At 42.7% G+C, this 22145-nt stretch overlaps 1 protein-coding gene across 3 annotated transcripts; it reads left to right on the plus strand.

Annotated features, from left to right (window-relative positions):
- The first annotated feature begins 3972 nt into the window (after positions 1-3972).
- SPRYD7 (SPRY domain containing 7) lies at positions 3973-21920 on the plus strand. Of its 3 annotated transcripts, none has more exons than XM_072760525.1 (5): positions 3973-4142; positions 4863-4979; positions 7495-7661; positions 15511-15613; positions 19535-21920. In XM_072760525.1, the coding sequence occupies exons 1-5, from the start codon at positions 4037-4039 to the stop codon at positions 19630-19632; spliced, it is 591 nt and encodes a 196-aa protein (XP_072616626.1). In that variant the 5' UTR covers positions 3973-4036; the 3' UTR covers positions 19633-21920. The 3 variants fall into 3 exon arrangements, with proteins under 3 accessions (XP_072616626.1, XP_072616627.1, XP_025873010.1); XM_026017225.2 differs by lacking the exon at positions 3973-4142 and adding an exon at positions 4556-4657; XM_072760526.1 differs by lacking the exon at positions 15511-15613 and having other exon boundaries at positions 3980-4142.
- Positions 21921-22145: the final 225 nt, after the last annotated feature.

Genomic DNA, 22145 nt, shown 5'->3' on the forward strand with positions numbered 1-22145 from the left:
AATCTCAAGTAGACTTTGCACTGAGCACGGAGCCCAATGTAAGGCTCCATCCTATGACCCCGAGATCATGATCTGCGCAGAAATCAAGAGTCAGCCACTTGACCAACTGGACCACTGAGGCCCCCCTTGGGCACCTTTCTTATCTTTTCTTTGCCTCAGCTTCCTCCAGTGTATAGTGGAGGACACTTCTACCTCATGGGGGCATTACAAGGATTAAATTAGTTTATAAAAAAAAGCACTTATTATTGCCTGGCAATAGTAAGCACCACATAAACATCAATTACTCTTACTCAAAATTATAATAAGGAATAGATCAAGGCCCCAGAAATATTTTCAGTTTTTAGAAGTATGAATTTTCTTAATGTTTTTGATTTTTGAAAGATCACAAATGTGGTCTGGATTACCCCTAGAAAAAAGTTTGGCTTAATAACTGATTAATGAGTTTTTTAAAAAAGAAACCATTCTGTGTGACCCAGTACAGAGTGTAAAGTTCACTAACAGGAGATGTCTGGTTGGCATAAAAACCATTAAAGAAAATCCTGAGCATGATGTTAATCTTAACTCGGAAACACATGCTTTACATTATTGTCCTATCAGTTCTCAAGTTCCTGGCATATGTCGCTGAAGCAGACTTTTTTTTTTTTTCTCAAGTAGTCATTCTCTCTTATTGCTTTTGACTTAGATAAACGACCTTCTAACTAAAGATTGGGAAACTTTTTGTAGGCTTTATTTGTGATTGTTATTTAAAGTGATAGCTGTGAAAGACTGTCAGAATATCTTTAGCATAGTGCTCTTCAAAAAGAAAGGGTAATTCCTTTGAAAATAATAATGAAAGGATAATAGAATCTCAGATATAAGAAGAATAAGGTCTGCGAGCTCACGGATGGTATTCATCTGCCAAGACCGGGAAGCCTGTTTCAGGAGCTAACTGGTTCTGCTTGCTTCATACTGCTGAGTACGCTGGGGTTGCTACATTGGGGGCAAAGTGCACTGGGCAGAGGCCCAACAGATTACTCTTCTAAAAAAAAAAAAAAAGGATTACTCTTCTAGCCGGAAGGACTATGGCAGCTCTGCGTCTACAGTTCTGGCCAACTCACGCCATCTCACAGTCTGGCTTTTCACTGAATATACGAATAATTCCAATGGCCCGGGTGATTATTATATATTAAATACGAGCACTACTTTTAGTACCATTTCTGAATAAATACTTTACCTTTTTAACCACTGCTATTTTATGTTATTCTCTGCACATGCGTTCTGGAAGCTTGTGTCCAATATGGAGATTAATGAGACATACAAAAAATAAAGTGCAAATCTGCATTTTTAATTGAGAGCACTTTTAAAGGAATTTCAGTATTTATTACAAGACTTAGATCTGCAGAAGTAGAGAGGCAGCAGCATCTGGTGGAGCAAATAGAGGCTTAGGAGTCCCACCTGGTTTATTTCCTGGTCACCAGTTACGTAATCCCTCTAACTCTATCTCCTCATCTATAAAATGAGGACAATATCCGCCCTAAAATTTTCAAGAATTCAGTTAGATACATAAGTCAAAGAGTGCGTACCGCACGGAATGACGGAAAAGTTTGTCTCTCCAACATCCAGTTTCCCCTTCCCTCTCGGTGGAAAGAGACCTGAAGACTAATTAAACCCTCAGAATAGGGCAGCCCAGGTAGCTCAGCGCTGTAGCGCGGCCTGCAGCCCAGGGTGTGATCCTGGAAACTGGGGATCGAGTCCCCTGTCCGGCTCCCTGCATGGAGCCTGCCTCTCCCCCTGCGTGTGTCTCTGCCTCTCTCTCTCTCATGAATAAATAAAATCTTTTTAAAAAAATAAATAAACTCTCAGAATAAAGATTGAGGTTTTCAGTAAAAGAAAAATGTCACGTCTAAATGTCTAAAATGATCACCAAGAAAGTACTTTATAGCGAGAGAGCCTTCCCTCAGCCTTAGTCATTAATTCCACGCTAACTAACCTCAAAGTACAGAACTTGGAGGTTTTCCCTAATGTAATGCAAACACCCTGTGTCTAGACAGTCAAGAGACCCAGGACCTTAAAAAGGTTGTCATTCTCTGGAGGAAAAAAAAAAAATCCTCCACTGAGGATATTTGCACTCAGGTCACTAAAAAGTTATGCAGAGAAACCCATTAGGTGTTAAATGGGCATCGGTTTCCCAGGCCTTGAAGCTGGGCGAAGCCTTCAGGATGGAAACCTTATTTGGGAAGAAAGGTTTGAGCCCCGTTAATTCTAGAGGTCATCGAAGACCATCCCCGGGCGCCAAGCTGTATTTAAACAAGATGGACCAAGGACAGAGGCCTAAGTAGGCAGGGAGATGACAGGTGACAGGTGGCCATCCTGTGGGCCTCCTACCCGGCAGCGCAGAGGAGCAGGCGGCGGAACCCGGGGCTTCCCTTGCGGGGCCAGACGTCCTCCTCGAGGCCTCCGGAGTTGCCTTCGCGCCCCTCGAGACCCCCCCCCCCCCCCCCCCCGGCCCTGGAGGTGGAGCATCGCCCTCCCCCGCCCGCCCCGGGGGTGCCCTCCAGGGTGGGGGTGGCCTCCTGCGCCCCGCCCGCGGGGCAGCCCCTAGGATGCGCCGGGCCCCCCTGGAGCCCCGGAGACACGCCCGGGGAGGTCCCCGCTGCCGTCCTCCCGGGGCCTGTGCGTCTGCGGAGGATTTGCAGCGAGTCCTCGGAAACCAGCCGCGGAAGGGGGTGGAGGCTCCGGGCGGAGGCCGAGTTCTGGGAGGCCCTCACCTGCGGCTGGGGGGGAGGACCCGGGCTCCCCTCGTCAGCTCCCGCCGCCCCGCCTCACCTGCTCCTGCCCGTTCACCCCGAAAGGTAATGTCGAAGTTGGAGGGGCGCTGTTGTTTTTTTAAAGATGTTATGTACTTATTCATGAGACTCACAGAGAGAGGGGCAGAGGCGGAGACCCAGGCAGAGGGGGGAGCAGGCTCCCTGCGGGGAGCCCGATGCGGGACCCGATCCCGGGACCCCGGGGTCACGCCTTGGACTGAAGGCGGATGCTCCACCGCGGAGCCCCCCGGGCGCCCCTGGAGGGAACAGTCTTTAAAAGTCCGCATCCAAGGACCGCGGATGTACCCGGGGGGCACCGACCCGCTGCGCTCTGCTCAGCGTCAAGACTGATGCGCGGGGATCCCCGGGGGGCTCAGCGGGTTAGCACCTGCCTTCGGCCCAGGGCGTGACCCCGGGGCCCCGGGATCGAGGCCCGCGTCGGGCTCCCCGCGTGGAGCCTGCTTCTCCCCCTGCCTGTGTCTCTGCCTCTCTCTCTATCTCTCATGAATGAATGAATGAATGAATGAATGAATGAATGAATGAATAAATAAATAAATAAATAAATAAATGTTTAAAAAATTTTTAAAAAGTGATGCGCATCCCGCAGAGGCCACCGCGACCCCGCGCTCGGAGGCCCGCCCGCCCGCCGCGCCCTCTGCCTCCGCCCCGCCCACAGCCCCGCCCACAGCCCACAGCCCTGCTCACAGCCTGCAGCCCCGCCCACAGCTCCGCCCCAGCTCCCAGCTCCGCCCACAGCTCCCAGCCCCGCCCACAGCTCCCGCCCTCAACTCCCAGCTCCGCCCACAGCTCCCAGCCCCGCCCACAGCCCCGCCCCAGCTCCCAGCTCCGCCCACAGCTCCGCCCCAGCTCCCAGCTCCGCCCACAGCCCCCAGCCCCGCTCCCAGCCTACAGCCCCGCCCACATCCCGCTCCCAGCCCCGCCCACAGCTCCGCCCCAGCTCCCAGCTCCGCCCACAGCTCCCAGCCCCGCTCCCAGCCCCCAGCCCCGCTCCCAGCCTACAGCCCCGCCCACATCCCGCTCCCAGCCCCGCCCCAGCCCCGCCTAGCCCCGCCCCCGCGCAGCCTCCGCCCCTTCCGCCCCGGCCTGGCCGCGGCCTGCAGTGCGGCCTCCCGGCGGGGGGCGTCGCTGTGTCGGGGTGCGCGCCGCTCCCGGGGCCCTGGGCGCCGGCGGGGGCGGGAGGCGGGGCGGGGTCGCGGCGGTCGGAGGCGGCGGGCCGGGGTCTCGGCGCCATGGCCGCGTCCGTGTTCTGCTGCCTGCGGTGCTGCCGGGACGGCGGCGCGGGGCACATCCCCCTCAAGGAGATGCCGGCCGTGCAGCTGGACACGCAGCACATGGGTGAGGCCCCCGCCCCGGCCCAACGGCCCACGCCCCGGCGCGCGGCGCGACCACGCGACACGGCCCGCGGGGCGCCGCCCCCACCCCGGCCCCCGCCCCCCGGGTCCCCGGCCCCGGGACACCCCTGCCTCCTGCCCCGCCCCCCGGCCCTTGGGGCCCCGCGTCTTCCGTCCCCCCCACGACCCGCCCCCCGCCTCCCCCCCGGCCCCCGGACCCCCCCAGCTGCCCCCTGCACCCGCGCGCGGCCTGGCGGGGCTCCCCGTCTGCGCCCGCTCGGCCCGGGCCGTGTTGTGCGTGAAGGCCGGGGAGGCCGTGGAGGCCGTGGAGGCCGTGGAGGGTCCTGCCCCCCCCCCCCCCCCGCCGGGCCCTGCACCTGCCGCCCCCTGCACCTGCCGCCCCATCCCCGCGGCTCTCGGCGCTGCACCTGCCCGGACCCGGGACGTGAGCCCCCGGCCCAGGGCTCCTCCCGCGGGGCTCCTCCCGGGGCCCTACACAGGATCTCTGGCCGCAAATGAGTATTAAATACAAACATTCGGGGGGTGGGGGCGGGGACAGTGAACTAAAAATCGTTTCGAGTGTATCAGCATTTGTATCTTTCGTGGCTCTATTTTTGGCTGAGCGTTAAAAGTGAAACAAATGAACCTTGATGGTTGGATAAGAAAATTGAAAAAAGAAACTTGACGCAGTCTCTGCATTTTTTGTTTTTCTGTTTTTATTCAGGAACGGATGTTGTCATTGTGAAAAATGGAAGAAGGATATGTGGGACAGGAGGCTGTTTAGCCAGCGCCCCTTTACATCAAAACAAAAGCTACTTTGAATTCAAAATCCAGTCCACAGGTGGGTATAATGGTCCTTTACCATTGGGAGCCCTAACTGTAAATACAAGAGCAGTTTTGGGGTACACGAGAAAGATCAGTGAGATGGTAAAGAAAAAAATCACAAAGCTTGTTTGGAAAGCCCTTTTTTTTTTTTTTTCTTCCCCCACCTCTTGTGTGATCCTGGTTAAAGTAGTTAATTTAGTTATTTTAGGTTCAGTTTGCATATCTATAAAATGGGATTACAGGAACTGCCATTCCTGCTTTGCATTAATCATACTTACAGATGTGTTTTGCACTGGGTGTGCCTACGGCGCTGGCCTTATTGAATGGGTACTAGATGCTCCATCTCATTTGATCAAGGGTATAAGGCGTAGATTCCTGCTGTGTTATCTTAGGATAGAATCAGTCTTACGGGGATCCCTGGGTGGCGCAGCGGTTTGGCGCCTGCCTTTGGCCCAGGGCGCGATCCTGGAGACCCGGGATCGAATCCCACATCGGGCTCCTGGTGCATGGAGCCTGCTTCTCCCTCTGCCTGTGTCTCTGCCTCTCTCTCTCTCTCTGTGACTATCATAAATAAATAAAAATTAAAAAAAAAAAAAAAAAGAATCAGTCTTACGATCCTGAATTTTTTTTAACACTTGTTAAAATACCAAGATCTGTTGCCTTCTGAAGCAGTCAGCAGATTTAGAATTCTAATATCTATACTTCTCATTAAAAAATTTACAGAGCGTCTTGAGTCATAGGACAGTCCTGCTTGAGTATTAGAGTAGCAATGAGTTAACTTGGAGCTGTGCTGAATATGAGGAAATATATTGTTTAAAGCTTTGTTGTAAGAAAAAAAAACTTCTAGTGAAATATAGCTTGAAAAATATAAGTGTAGGCATAGAATAGGAAAACTAGCGGGGAGTAAGTTAATCAACCATACTCTTACTCGACAAGCTTGAATGATATAAAATGTCCTTCTGGGGCTTGTTTTCTTAATCAATGTAAAATACTGATGTTCTTAAGTACATGAAATAAAAGGAAACTGTCCTCCATTCTTTTATAAGCTAAACTGCAAAATGTCTCTGGTTGCTAAAATCTTCTCAAGTACAATCTACCTTTCTCAAGAGAAGCCAGTATATTCTTGAACCTTAAATTTGGTACAAATTTTCATGTGGGTTTTCCGTAAAGGATGACACGCTCAGTGACATCTCTAGGGTAAATACATTGTTGGGGTTTGTAGATTGATCTCTCAATGCAAGCCTGAGGCAGTTGTGCCCAAGGGCATCACAGCATGCACAGTTCTCTAGGGGTAGGGAGACTCTAACCCCGTCTAGAACTGTTGTCCACGAAACTAGTATTATTGCCTCTGTCACTCTTAAAATTGTCCCGCTCTGGAAGGTAAATTACATAGTCGGATTATCTAGGAAGCCTAGACGGTAATATCCAGACATGCAGCTTTTTGATAGTGCTGCTCACTTCAGAAAAATTGGCAACATGATCTTCAAACTTTCTTCCATTTATAGATTTTCTCCTGATTTTGATAAAAACTGAGAAGGAAACAGTTTGAGACAAAAATCCAGAGCTCTAGGTAATTCAGTTTCACTGGTTAGCTGCTTGCTTTAAAAATCAGCTTAGACCAAAAGGCTTTAAACTCACTGACTTAAGGTACGGGTAAGAAAATCATTTTTCTCTCTATCATTAATTTTCTCCTCTTTGTGATCTTGACCAGGTCCTATATTCTCTGTCACACACCATGGACGGAAAAGCTAAAGACAGATTTCCCACCTCTCCAAGTAGTGCTTGGCTAGAACCCTGGACCATTTAAATTTGTTGTGTAGCTTTTTTAAAATGTCTTTTAAAGAATAGTGATGACAATAATAGCTAACATCTTATAAAAAATACTCTGCGCTTTACTTAACCGATTTTGGGGGGATACTTACACTGATGCAACTATTTACTTGGTTACCTTCCTGTATCTCTTAATAACTGAAGTAAGTACTGTTAGAAGCCCAAGTTCGCAGGTGAGGAAGCAGAGGGAGGTTAAAGACCTTGCCCCAGATGACGTAGCTAAGCCGAGGTTTCACCCAGGCAGTACGGGTTCGGGACCCATTCTTACCTCCTAGGTTGTGCTCCATCCGTAGAGAACATACGGTACTTTGCAGCCTACTTTTATTTATTTATTTATTTTTTCCTAAATATACATATATTTTAAGATTTTATTTATTTATTCATGAGAGCCAGAGAGAGAGTGAGAGAGGCAGAGACACAGGCAGAGGGAGAAGCAGGCTCCATGCAGGGAGCCCGACGCCGGACTCGATCCCGGGTCTCCAGGGTCACACCCCAGGCCGAAGGCAGGCGCTAAACCGCGGAGCCACCCAGGGATCCCCTGCAGCCTACTTTTAAAATATTTGTTTTTTAGAACATAAAAAATAGTTCAGTGATAGTATGCCGCTTCTTTTAAAAACAACTTATACTCTTCTTAAAAACAATTCCTTCTTTCATATTTGTATTCCTTCGATTTGGGGGCCATTTAAACTGTTATTTTTTAGGAATATGGGGTGTTGGCGTTGCAACTCAGAAAGTTAACTTGAATCAGATTCCTCTTGGCCGAGATGTGCACAGCCTGGTGATGAGGAATGATGGAGCCCTGTACCACAACAACGAGGAGAAAAATAGGCTGCCAGCAAACAGTCTTCCGCAGGAGGGAGATGTGGTGGTAAGTTTTCTTGTGGGATTGTTTCCCACTCTAAGTTATTAGACTTGAACTGCTTTTAGCCTGGCAGTTTGTGCTTTGAATTCCGAAGTGCTGGGACTGGGTCTCATGAGGTGGCACATACTCCAGAGACAGCCGCTGGGGTAGTTGCTGCTGCCTCACCTGACTGCCCTGCTTTCTGATGCCGCCGCCGGCTGGGAAGCAGAGCGTGAGCCCTTATTTCCATTCAGGAGAATTAAGGACAGGTTGGCTGCTGATCAGCGTTTTGCCTGCTTCTCTCACATCAGAGAAGTTCTTGGTCCACAATGTTAAAAGTTTGCTGATGTTCATATTAGAAAATACTAGATATTTTCCCCGCTCGAGATCTCTTAGAGAAAACTGTGATGACGTTTATTGCAGCCATACCTCGAACATGCTGTGGGTTTGGTTCCAGACCACTTGCAATAAAACAAATACCATAGTAAAGCAAGTCAAGTGAGGCTTTGGTTTCCCAGTGAATATAAAAGTTATGTTTGCACTTTACTGCGGTCTCTTAAGTGTGCAATAGCGTTACGTGTAAACAAGTATACGTACCTTAGTTAAGAAATACCTTATTGCTAAATAAATGCTAATCATCATGTGAGTTTTCAATGAGTCATAATCTTTTTGCTGGTGGAGGGTCTTGCCTCAGTGTTGATGGCTCCTGACTGATCAGGGGGCGGTTGCTGAAGGTTGGGGTGATGGGACAGTGGCTTAAAAGCAGATGACAATGCATTTTGCTGCAAAGATTGACTCTTCTTTTCATTAACAATTTCTCTGTAGCATGCAATGCTGTTTGAGAGCATTTTATCCAAAGTAGGTCTTCTTTCAAAATTAGAATCCATTCTCTCAGACCCTGCTGCTGCCTCATCAGCTAAGTTTGTATGATACTTTTTTTTGAAAGATTTTATTTATTTATTCGTGAGAGACACAGAGAGAGGCAGAGACCCAGGCAGAGGGAGAAGCAGGCTCCATGCAGGGAGCCCGACGGGAGACTCGATCCCGGGTCCCCGGGGTCACGGCCTGAGCTGGAGGCAGGTGCTCCACCGCTGAGCCCCCCGGGCGGCCCTGTATAATATTCTAAGTCCTTTGTTGTCATTTCAACAGTCTTCACAGCATCTTCACCAGGAGTAGATGTTATCTCAAGAAACCACTTTCTTTGCACATCAGTAATAACTCTTCATCTGCTGAAATTTTATCATGAGGTCGCAGCAACTCAGTCACATCTTCAGGTTCCGCTTCTAATTCGAGTTCTCTTGCTATCCCTACCACCTCTGCAGTTATTCCTCTAAGTCTTGAAACCCTCGAGGTCATTCGTAACAGTTGGAATCAACTTCTTCTAAACTCCTATTAATGTTGATGCTTTGACTTATTCCCACGAATCATGAATATTTTTCTACTTCTTTTTTTTTTTTTTTTTTAAGTAGGCTCCATGCCCTTATGGAGCCCAACACAGGGCTTCTTGGATTCATGACCCTGAGATCAAGACCTGAGTGGAGACTAAGGGTCACATGCTTAACCAGCTGAGCCACCCAGGTGCCCTGAATCACGAATGTTCTTTTTTTTTTTTTTTAAAGATTTATTTATTTATTTATTTATTTATTTGAAAGAGAGTGAAAGAGAGAAAGAGCGAACACAAATAGGGTGAGGGTAGAGGGAGAAGCAAACTCCTGCAATCTCGAATGATCTTAAGGGCATCTAAAATGGTGAATCTTTTTCAGGAGGTTTTAGGTTACTTTTCTGAGATCTTCCAGAAGAATCATCATCTATGGCAGTTGTAGCCTTACAAACTATATTTCTTGAGTAATAAGACCTGAAAGTTGAAATTACTCCTTGATCCGTGGGCCACAGAATGGATGCTGTGTTAGCAGGCATGAAAACAGCATTAATCTCATATTTCTATCAGAGTTTTTGGGTGAACAGATGCATTGTCCGAGAGTAAGGATTTCATTTTTTCAGACCAGTGGGTCTCAGCGGTGGGCTTAAAGTATTCAGTAAACCATGTGGTGTTCTCCAGGCTTTGTTGTTCCGTTTATAGAGCACACAGCGTAGGAACACGTCGGGCTTCAGGGCCCTGGGATTTTTGGAATGGACAGTGAGTGTTGGCTGCAACTTAAAGTCACCAGCTGCATAGCGCCCAGTAGGAGGATCAGCCTGCCCTTTGAAGCCAGGCCTGGACCTCTCCTGTCTAGCTCTGAAGATCCTAGATGGCATCTTCTTCCGGTGTAAGGCCGTTCCATCTGCCCTGGCGATCTGGTGTCCGGCGCAGCCACCCTCACTTGGCGAGGTCCCCGGGATGACTTGCCGCAGCTTCTGCTCAGCACGGGCTGCTTTACCTTGCGCCTTTGTGTTATCGAAATGGCCTGTTGCCTTAAACTTCATGAACCGACTTCTTCTCGCTTCCACCTTTTCTTCTGCAGCTTCCTCTCTCAGCCTTCACAGAATTGAAGGGAGTTAGGGCCTTGCACTGGTTCAGGCTGTGGGTTGAGGGAATATTATGGCTGAGGCGACCTAAGCAGACCACCGAAATTTCTCCACATCAGCAGTCAGGCTGTTCCGCCTTCTTACTATTTGTGTGTTCGCTGGAGTAGCACTTTTAATTTTCTTCAAGAACTTTTCCTTTGTAGTCACAGCTTAGCTACCTTGTTTGGTACAAGAGGCCTAGCTTTTGGCCTGTCTTGGCTTCCTACAGGCTTTCCTCACTGAGCTTGGTATTTCTGAATTTTGATGTAAGGTGAGATGCACGTGACTTCTTTTCGCTAGAACACTTACAGGTCATTGTAGGGTTATTAACTGGCCCAACTTCAATATTGTGTCTAAGGGAATAAGGAAGCCGGAGGAGAGGGGGGAGACGGGAACAGCCAGTCACTGAAGCAGTTAAAACCCACACATACATCCATCAAGTTTATGGTCTCATATGGGCGTGGTTTGTGGCACCCCAAAACAGTTGTAATAGTAGCATCAAAGATCGCTGAACACAGATCACCTTAACAAATAGAATAGTGCAAAAGTTTGAAATATTGCAAGAACTACCAAAATGTGACCCAGAGACTTGAAGTGAGCAAACGCTGTTAGAAAAACAGCACCAATAGAGTTGGTTAACACATGGTTACCTTCAACTTGTAAAAAACACACTATCTGTGAAGCACAATAAAACAAAGTATTAAAAAAAAAAGTATGCCTCTATTTAATTTATGAACTTCTCTTAAAGAATTTCAGCATTTTACTAGGAGTATTAATCCTCATTAAACTTAATCTTGTTAAATTTCTTCACTTTGAGAACTTTTCAAAGAGGGACCCGTGGGTGGCTCAGTGGTGGAGCATCTGCCTTTAGCTCAGGTCGTGATCCCAGGGTTCTGGGATCAAGTCCCACATTGGCCTCCCTGCATGGAGCCTACTTCTCCCTCTGCCTGTGTCTCTGACTCTCTCTGTGTCTCATGAATAAATAAATAAAATCTTAAAAAAAAAAACTCTTCAAACAATAGGACTCAATCCTAAGGCTTGATCGGGGGAAAAGGTGTTTTTTGTTTTTTGTTTTTTTTTTGGAAAGCTTGGGATAGAAAGAGTTACATATAATTAAGACTTCTCTATTTTTATTCCCAACTAGATATATTTAAGTCTTTACCAAAGCCACCCTGTTGAAAATGAAATCCAGAGATCCGTTTCTGCTTTCCCTGTTACTTCTTACATGGCATTACCCAAGAACCTTACACACGGGGTGCGGGCTATCAGCTCTTGATTGAGAAGAGAATCCTAGGCTCTCCTTCAGCAAAGGTGCCCTTATACATAGAGCCTTGCGTTCCTGGCTCTGGTACCAACTTGAAAGAAATCTACGTAATGAAGGAAAGCTTCTAATGATAAGACAACACAGGGTAAATCCAGGTTTTTGAATTGAGGAAATATACAGCATTTTGGTGAGAAGGAAGACACATGTAGAAATTAAGATTTTTAACTGTGGTCTGATCTTTCATTTTTCTTAAAGGTTTATTTCACTTTACAGAAAGAAATACTGGGGGAAAGGGGCAGAGGGAAGGGGAAAGAGAGACTCTCAAGCAGACTCCTGCTGAACCCAGACTCACACAGAACCCAGTGTGGGGCTCAATCCCATGATCCTGAGATCATGACCTGAGCCAAAAATCAAGAGTTGGACAGCTAACCAGCTGAGCCACCCAGGTGCCCCTGATCTTTCATTTCTTTTCTGCAATTAAAAAAATACAAAGAACGTTTAGTTTGCATTTTTTGTTTTGTTTTTTTTTAGAGAGGGAGAGAGAGAGAATCCTAAGCAAACTCCATGCCTAGCATAGAGCCTGACTCGGGCCCAATGTCACAGCCCTGAGATTATGACCTGAGCCAAAATCAAGACTTGGACACCTAACTGACTGAGCCACCCAGGTGCCCCTAGTTTTTTTAAATAGGTAAATTGTAAGAGTTTTAGGAGAAAAAAAAGGAAATTGTTTTAGGAGACAAAAGACATAAACCATTTTTATTTTTATTTTATTCTTTTTTTTTTCATAAACCATTTTTAAAATCTGCTTTTCTCTGTTCTTCTTCTTGAATAGTTGGTTTTGTATTTGTAGATCATTGCCAGATGTCCGTAATACGGAACACCCTTACTCAAATGGATATTTCTTGAAAGAGAATCTTGAAGTCAGGTCGATGCTATCAACCTGTTTACACTAAGATGAAATTCAAACATAAGCAAGGATAATCAGTAACAAATGTTTGTCTTTGTTGGTGTGTTGAACTTCTACCGTGTGTTATTCTTGCCTTCCTATCTCATTTGTTGAGATAACTGATACCACAAATTGACAGATTTAAGAATGTCATTTTTAGTCTGTCAGCTTTATTAAATTAGACTTTGAGTTTTCATACCCATTCTGATAAAAGGAGGACTTTAAAAAAGGTGAAATATATGCAGAATCAAGAAAAGTAAAACATTACCTTACCACATTACCTTCATCTGCCTAGTTCGGACATTTGAGAACAAATTTCACCAAATTGCTGACAGTGGCATAGGAAAAATAGGATGGATTTAAGACAGGGAAAACATTCCCATATGTGTAACATTTCAGTCATATACCATTCTCTGAGGAGAAATCAAGAAAAATAAGCTTTCAACATCCGACCAAATGATTATATTCATGCGATAGTCCTGCAGTGCCCACAGGGCCTGCTGCAGCACGAGGAAGGCATACCTGGCTTGGGAGTGTAGGTGAAGAAATGTAATGAGATTAGGTTTAATGAGGATCAGTACTTTTTTCCTTTAATATGTAGTCTTGGAAAGTGGAAATCATTCTAAAGTTGTACTTTTTGGTTCAATTTAGAGAAGTTTTATAAACATTCTTTGTAATGATAATGGCAAACACTTCTCTAGCATTTATTATGGGCAGGCACTGTTTTAAATGCCTGGCAAGGATTAAATTGTTTAATCCTCATAATGATTCTATACACTCTCTAGTAGTATTACCATCATTTTACAGATTAGGAGAAGTAACCTCTTCTGCGGAGGGATCCCGGGTTATAATACAGGCGTCGTAATTACAGAGCCTGTTCACTGAATATGCAATTATTGATAAATGCCTTGAACACATTAGATTATTTGGTATCATTATGGTGGAGTGAAACCTGGTTTCTAAATCATATAAAGGACTAAGTTAGAAATACTTGGGCTGAACTCTGCTCATAGTACTTAGTACTCGTATCCTTTCCCACTTGTTTCTTTGGTCTTAGGATTTTGCCCTCAGCTGCAGGTTTGGCAACTGAAGCTTGCTTGCTTGCAGTAGGTTATGCTGCCACCAGGTGGTGGAGGCCGCCTGGATTACGCGGCTGATTACGCGGCTGCTCCAAACTGCGAGGGGTCGAGGTTCCCCGTGACACGTTCCTATAAAGAAGGAACGCATTGTTTCTATGTAATTTTGTTTTCATTACAAAAAGGAATCCCAGCCACCAGTTAGCTTTATTATTATATTTAAATAATAAACTAAATGAAACAGAAACAATCTGTCTTGATATTTTTTGACTACTAACAAATTTTTATTTAACCCTGGCTAAGATTTGAGGGTTTTTTTTTAAGATTTATTTATTTTAGAGAGCATGCATGAGTGAGCATGCATCCCCTTCCCCTTTCTCCCAGGGCAGAGGGAGAAAAATCTTCAAGCAGACTCGCTGCATAGCGCAGAGGTCGACCCCAGGACCCGAGAGATCAGGCCCTGAGCAGAAGCCAAGAGGCCTGACTGAACACCCAGCTGCCCCAGGAGAACCTTTAATAGCGCTTAGCACGTGGACTCACCTGGGACTTGGTCGTTTTAACTAGAAAGTGCGGGAGGCAAGGCTAGATCATCTGTACGATCTTTTTCTAGCTCTATAAAGTTTTTAAGTTGATATAGTATATCCACAGTCAGAAATCCCTGGAGTGGTCTTTTTGGTCTATGATGATTTTGCAGTTGAAAGATCTCCGCTGTTCTGCATTCTTCGAAGCTCTCCTCCTGCCAGCTCTTAGGAGCTATGGCATCAGGCTTTAAAGAGAGGCAGGATGGCGGCCACCAGAGTAAGTGTGCTGCGTGGGTGTAAATCCCAGGCCTGCCACTTCCCAGCTCTGTTTTCGTACGTAAGTTACTAAACCTTTCTGTGCTTTAGCTACTTCATCTGTAAAATGGGGATAATAGTAATATAATACCCATTTTGTGAGGACTAAATGATTAAATATGAAATACTTAGAATGGCGCTTGGTTCATAATACAGGCGTTAAAAGTGTTTTTCAGCATTTTATTAGTAATAGCCGTTTATTATTAGTCTCTTTCACCATCAGTAACATACAGATGTAGAGAGTGATCTATTTTTATTCCACCTTTTTTTTCCCCTACTCTTTTGAGTTATTTTTCTGTTTTCAACTTGATGTATTTCATTATATAAACACTTTACCTTGGTAATGCATTTGAGGTGCTTGAAAGCAAGGTAAAGAGATATGGAAATGTATTTCTTTTCAGAAATAAGTTGTATCGGGACGCCTGGGTGGCTCAGCAGTGGAGCGCCTGCCTTGGGCTCAGGGCGTGATCCCGGGGTCCTGGGATCGAGTCTGCATCGGGCTCCCCACAGGGAGCCTGCTTCTCCTTCTATGTCTTTGCCTCTCTCTGTGTGTCTCTCATGAATAAATAAATACAATTTTAAAAAGAAAAAGAATAAGTTATATGAAGATACTTTTTCACAGTTTGAGAACAGTGACAAGTAGTAAGCCCTAATGCAGAAAAATTCATTGTTTTTCCCCCTATCTACAGAATTAAGATAAAATTCTGTTTTTGTGTATGAGTTTTAAGGGTCTCTCTCTGAGGGTGCCGGGGCGGGGGGTACAGTCAGGTAAATGGCCAGCTCTGGTTTCAGCTCAGGTCATGGTCTCACGGTTGTGAAATCCAGCCCAGCCTTGGGCTCTGTGCTCAACGGGGACTCTGCTCCTCTCTCTCTCTCTCAAATAAATAAATAAACCTTTTAAAAAAAAGATCTCTCTGTACGTGGTCGGCAGTACTTCTATCATCTTAATATTCAGAATACAAAATTAAGATTATCTAAATATAATACCAGACATCAAACTGTTCTCATTTGTTTTACCTCTTGGAACTTTACCTGACTTCCCACCACATAATCACCACTGATTTTTTTTTTTTTTTTTTTTGGTCTCAGTTCAAGTAGAACTCTACCAATTTGTAAACCCTTAATGAAAGCTGTTGTGACACTAATTACTAACTTTTTCCATGATTTTCAGTGAGTGCTTTCTGACTATTTACACTTTTTATGTGGAACATTTATATTTTTACTTTGTAATATTTTCTTTCCTTCCTAGGGTATTACATATGACCATGTAGAACTAAATGTATATTTGAATGGAAAAAATATGCATTGTCCAGCATCAGGTATACGAGGGACAGTGTATCCAGTTGTTTATGGTAAGCTAAAATATTTCTAAATATTACTGTATGTTAACTTTTACTTGACATTTTCACTAACTTTATAACTATCATTCAAAAATCTGGACAAGTTAATAGGGATCTTTTTTTATATGAAATGTACTCAGTAGGGTATCAGAATCCCACTTTGCAGAACTAAGGAAGTTTTTCTTCTCATGTATAAAAAAAATTTTTTTTCCCAAATACAGTGATCATACTTTAAATATGCAATAGCCATACTCCCTTTTTTTTTTCTTTATTTATGAAAGTCACACAGAGAGAGAGAGAGGCAGAGACACAGGCAGAGGGAGAAGCAGGCTCCATGCACCGGGAGCCCGACGTGGGATTCGATCCCGGGTCTCCAGGATTGTGCCCTGGGCCAAAGGCAGGCGCCAAACCACTGCGCCACCCAGGGATCCCCCCATACTCCCTTTTTTAAATCATATAGTCTTATATTCTAGAAAGTTCCAAAAAGCTTTGAGTTTACAAAGCTCTTTCTGCCAGTATTAGGGAGATTTAGATGACCAGGAAATATAGTTGTAAAAAAAATTGTGGAACTAAGGATGGGAATTTTATGTAGATTGAGCATTAGTTACCTTTGTAAAATTACCTAAGTGTTAAAATTCTTCTGAGAGAAATTGTGACTTAGAATAGTTTCATATTAGTTGTTTCGCTTTTGATGGTTATCTGTATGTCTGTACTATAGTTTTGTTCAAGTGAGTCCCAATTACCAAGAATTGGGTAACTTAAGAGAGGATTCTATACCATTTATTAACTTTAATTTTTATTATAGAAAAATTCAAATGTTTATAGAAGTAAAGAGAATAGTATGCTGAACCCTCATGTACCCATCACCCAACTTCAAATAGTTATCAGCCTGGAGCCAGTCAGGTTTCATCTACCCCCTAATGCTAATACTCCTTCTGTCCTTCATCTTTCCACCTTAGATTATTTTGAAGCAAATGCCAGACATTTTATCATTTTATTCATAAGAATATTTCATATGTATCTCTAAAAAGTCAGGTATGTTTCTTTATTTAAAAAACCAAACAGGGATCCCTGGGTGGCGCAGCGGTTTGGCGCCTGCCTTTGGCCCAGGGCGCGATCCTGGAGACCCGGGATCGAATCCCACGTCGGGCTCCCGGTGCATGGAGCCTGCTTCTCCCTCTGCCTGTGTCTCTGGCTCTGTCTCTCCTTCTATCTCTCAAGAATAAATAAATAAAATCTTTAAAAAAAAAAAAAGAAAAAAAAAAAAAAACCAAACATAAGCACAGTGCCTTTATTCCTCTATTCTGCTTTATTTTTTATGTTACCAACTTTAAATCAACAGGTGTATGATTTTTCTGCCTATGACCTTAATAGATATAAAAATATTTTCTCATTTAATCACTTTAAGTTCTTAGATTTGAGGGATGCCTGGGTGGCTCAGTGGTTGAGCATCTGCCTGCAGCTCAGGGCATAACCCCAGGTCCTGGGATCGAGTCCCACATCGGACTCCCCGCAGAGAGCCTGCTTCTCCCTCTGCCTGTGTCTCTGCCTCTTTCTGTGATTCTCATGAATAAAGAAATAAAATTTTTTTAAATAAATAATAAAAATTTTTTAAAGTTCTTAGATTTGAGCCATAAATAGAAACTGATTAATTTTTATAGTAATTTACTAGAAAGGTAGCAGCGTTAGAAAGACAGGCTGAATGTCAAAAAAGTATACAAATAACAAATATAAATATTTAATAACATAATAACAACCAAAGCTTATGCTTTACTTTTTAGTTTTCATTAGTCTTTTCTCCCCAAAATTACTTTTCAGTGATTTTACAGTCTTTGCATATAAAAGTGTATTTTTAAGTTTGATTTTAGTTAGTTTCTTTACCATATTGGATAAACCTAAAAGCAATTCCTTTATCTACTTAAATGGAAATGTAGCTTAGTATTCTAAATAATATAGTCTGGAAAATGAAATTTAAAAGTACACAAATGAATGTAGCAAATACAATTTTATTCCATATTGTTTCTTTGATTGAGCATAATTTTTAATGTGGTAAAGCTATGGATAGTAAATTACATATAGTAAAGCATATTTTATAAATTGGCATTGATATATCAGTTAAATTAACCTAAATATTTTAATAATCTGATAATATCAGAGAGAAAAATAAAACTTAAGGAGCGCCTGGCCAGCTTAATCAGTAGAGCATCTGACTCTTGATCTCAGGGTGGTGAGTTCATGCCCTATATTGGGTGTAAAGATTACTTTAAAAATAAATAAAAATAAAACTTAAATTTCAAAAAAAAAAAAAAAAAACTTAAATTTCATTATCCTTTGTCCTCTATCCCATGCCTAATCCTAGATCCATCCATTCATTTTGTCAGTTCTTATACTATGCAGAGAAAAGGCCTTATCACACTGAAAGAAAAGTGTCCTTACAAAGTTATGCCTTCCAGCCTGAGCTCTCAACATTTGTGGCAGTTCTTTTACATTTCTGCACCTTCTGGACCTTCACCAGGCTTCTTGAATTCCCTCCTCAGTCTCCACAGATGACCTTACCTTCTACTTTATAAAGAAACAGGCTGTCCGTAGTGAACTCTCCCTTCCCACCCCTGCCCCCCTGAAGCTTTTCTGGATCAGATCCAGCCTCGCCTTCTTTCTGTCCCATCTTGGATGAGGTGGTTTCCTTCATGTTAGAAACACTGTAGTCTAGATCTCTAGGATTCATTCCCCTTTGTCGGTTATTTCACTCATACCTCAAGTCAGGAACCTGTCTCTCCAGTGCCTGTAAATGTTCTGTGAGTCATCCTTATCCCTCAAACCCTTCCTAAATTCACTAGCCCTTTGTTCGACTTCTCTATGTGGCTGTATTAGCAGTGGCTACACCACTTGGTGTGTCGTTCAGTTGTTCTTCAACCCCCCACTTCACCCAAAGTACCCTTCATAAAATCTCTAGCGGCTTGATGAATGTCAAGTCCAGTACTTTTCTCTGCATTTCTTATGCAATGTAAAATTATATTTAGTCATGTGCATTAAACATTTGTGCAGTTTAACATTTAGCTCTGAAGTAAACACTCATGTCATTACCAGAGTCAACATATTCATCACCCCAAAAAGTTCCCTCCTGTTCTCGTGTAATCCTTCCTGCTCCCCTCTCTCCACCACCGCCCCAGGCTTCCACTGATCTGCTTTCACTACAGACTATCTGAATCATAAAGTTTGTATTCTTTTCATGGCTTCTCTCGGCATAATTATTTTAAGATTGATCCATGTTGTAGCATGTATCAATAATTCGTTCATTTTTATTGCCGAGTAGCACATATCGTAATTTGTTTTTCCCTTTGCCTGTTCGTGGGTATCTCAGTTGTTTCCAGTCTGGGGCCATCACCAAGAAAGCTGCTGTGAACATTCATGTACAAGTCTTTGTTTGGTTTTATGTATTCATTTCTCTGTAATAAATGCTGGTAAAAACTAAAGCTAAACACGGCCTACGGGGTGGTATCGATGGCAGTACTGTGGTTATGTAAGACGCTACCACTAGGGGAAGCTGGATGAAGGGCACAGGGAACTCTATTATTTTTGCAACCTTTTTTGAATCTATAATTTTATCAAAATAAAAGATTTTTTAAAAAGTAATACATCTTGATATATAAAACAGAAAATACAGAGGCAAATAAGGAAAAATTAAAAGTACTCATATTCACACTAATTATCAGTAATACTTTAATGGATCTCCTTTTTAGTGTTTTAATTTTATTTTTCATTGTGGTTATTTCTATCTAATAGGATTATGTTTTGTAACCTGGGGAGCAGATGTACCTATTCTTTTTGCCTGTTAATATTATGGTATTATGAAAACAGTTTATTTTATAATTATGCATTCTTGGGATTTAAGCTGTTAGCTTCTAATTTCTTTCTTTCTTTTTCTGTCTTTAGTTGATGACAGTGCAATTTTGGATTGCCAGTTCAGTGAATTTTATCATACTCCTCCACCTGGTTTTGAAAAAATATTATTTGAACAGCAGATCTTCTGAATGTATTTGTTTTTGAAACTTGTGTTTCTGCACTTTTAAAAGTGTTTACCATTTAATAAAGCTTTACCTGACCTGTAGATGAAAATATATTCTTAAAAATATGCTTGTTAATGTTGTTTAAGAAACCAATGTATTCAAGATACCATCTGGAAGTTGTGATTTAAAATATTTTTGTTTTGTGAGATAAAATCAGCATTTGGGGCAGTTTATTTAATTCTTATTTAAATATAACTATGGGTTTGATTAACAGTATTAAGTGGAAATATGTATATACATATTTAAAAGGGATCTTTCTTACATAAAATAATTTGTTTTTATAATAGAGATATAGAGTTGGGTGGGTTTTTCTCATTCTGAAATTTAGACCTCATCAACTATTTTAAGTCTGCCGTCTAAGATTTTGTGTCTGTGTTGTCTTTTATATAGAGTGTAACAAAGTGAGAGAATATACATTATTGGCAACTTCTTTTTTGGTGGTTTATTTACTGTAAATCGTACCACTTTTCTTAAACTTTAAATTGTTTACTTTGTATGTCATTGCTTTAAATTTGCTTTGTGAAAGGAGGTAAATGTTTCAGTAACTGTCAGAGCGTTTTGTTGAAGACCATCATGCTGTGTTATTTCAGTACCAGAGTAAGTCGTGGTTGATGGGCGATGTATACACTGGCAGACATTTAGAATAGTATGATGCTTTAAACTTAAATGTAAATGAGATTATTCTTTTAAGAACTTTTATTTAAATGTGTGTTTTTCTGTAAGAAATAATAAAACGATAGTAATTAAGTAATACTTAGTACTATATTAAATACATGTTCTTCCTGTTTTGTAATTATATGTTAAGTTCGTTTCATCCTGATTATTTCAGAAGTTCAGAGATAAGTGAAATGCTCTCCGTGACCCTGAGCTTTTGTCGAGTCCTCAGTAGATTCCTTCAGTACCCTACTAACCTGAACTAATTCATTGTACACACGCTGGTACAGTCTCCACTTCTAGCGAGTATGCCAAGGATGTGGACGTTTCACTCCTTTGTCAACAGAGAGCAGTATGTTGTACTAGAAAACCACGGGCCTTAGAATCAGAGATCTGAATTGTAATTTTGCCACCTAATCCCATTACCTTCTCGGCTGAGTTCCTTAGCTTCCCTGAGCTCAGCTTCCTCATTTATAAAAGCGATACTCATACCTGCTCGATAAGATTCTGTAACTAAATAAGGTGTAATATATGTAAAACACTTGAATCACCATAGGCACTTAATAAGTGTAGCTTCCTTGTTGACCCTTAAAACAGTGGGTTTCATGGTGTTGTCAGACCAGCAGCCTCAGCAACACTTGGGAACTTGTTAGAAACGCATATTCTCAAGCCCCACCCCAGACCCACTGAATCAGAAACCGTGGGGATTAGCACCCTGGAGTCTGTGGTTGAACAAGTCTTTCAGGTGATTCTAATACATGCTAATGTTTGAGAACCACTGTTGGGGAGAGAATGGTTGACTACTATAAGTTTTCTAAAATTCTAAGACTATTTTTGACCTATAGGCAAGAGAATCCTGCAGTGTTTGTTTATTTGGTAGATAAAAATGCGACAATATGCTTTGAAAACATAAGTATACTTGAGTAAGTTTATTGACGTAAAACCCAGATTTACCTCTGAAGATACATAATTGAAATAACTATATTATTTATGCGTTTTTGTCTGACTTTCTGTCCTAGTAATCTTAATTTGTAAAGAACGTGCTTACTTTGGAAAGCAAATTAAAATGACTACTGTTTTCTGTCTTTATAATGTTATCTACCTCTTAGTTACCCTTTCTTTTTTTTAAGCTAGCTTTTTAAAATCATCATTTTCTTTACTCAATACTATTTTTCTGTCTCTAGTCATATGGAATAGGGACAATACTAAAAATGATATATGAATTACGTCCATGGCAATGGTTTGATGAAGTCTAGATGTGTTTTTAATCTGTAGGTATTTAAGTCCTATTAGGAAAATGATCTTCCTAAAACTATGACCTCAGTCTAATCTTAAAGAAGACATCAAATTCCAGTACAGGAGCAACCTACAAAATACTTGAACAGTACTCCTCCAAACTATCAAGGTCATCAAAAAAAAAAAAGAGAAAGTCAGAGAAACTGTCGTACCCAAGGAACTGAGCCCAACGGGACACAACAAGTAAACGTAATGTGGGATCCGGGAATAGAAAAAAGATACTAAGTAAAAACTAAGGATATATGAATAAACTATGGATTTTAATAATAAAGTATCAATATTCATTTATTAATTGTAACAAATGTATCCTGTGTGCGATGTTAATGGAGAAACTGGGAGAGGGCATATATGGAAATCCTGTACTACTCAGTTTTCCTGTAAATCTAAACTATTCTAAGAAATAAAACCTTAAAAAATTACACTGATGGGGCACCTGGCTGGTCAGAAGAGTATGCGATCTTGATCTGAGGGTCTGGAGTTTGAGCCCCACGTTGGGGGTAGAGATTAAATAAAAGCTAGGAGCTAGG

This window comes from Vulpes vulpes, chromosome 6 (assembly GCF_048418805.1).
Source record: "Vulpes vulpes isolate BD-2025 chromosome 6, VulVul3, whole genome shotgun sequence".
In the NCBI taxonomy this organism is placed as follows: domain Eukaryota; kingdom Metazoa; phylum Chordata; class Mammalia; order Carnivora; family Canidae; genus Vulpes; species Vulpes vulpes.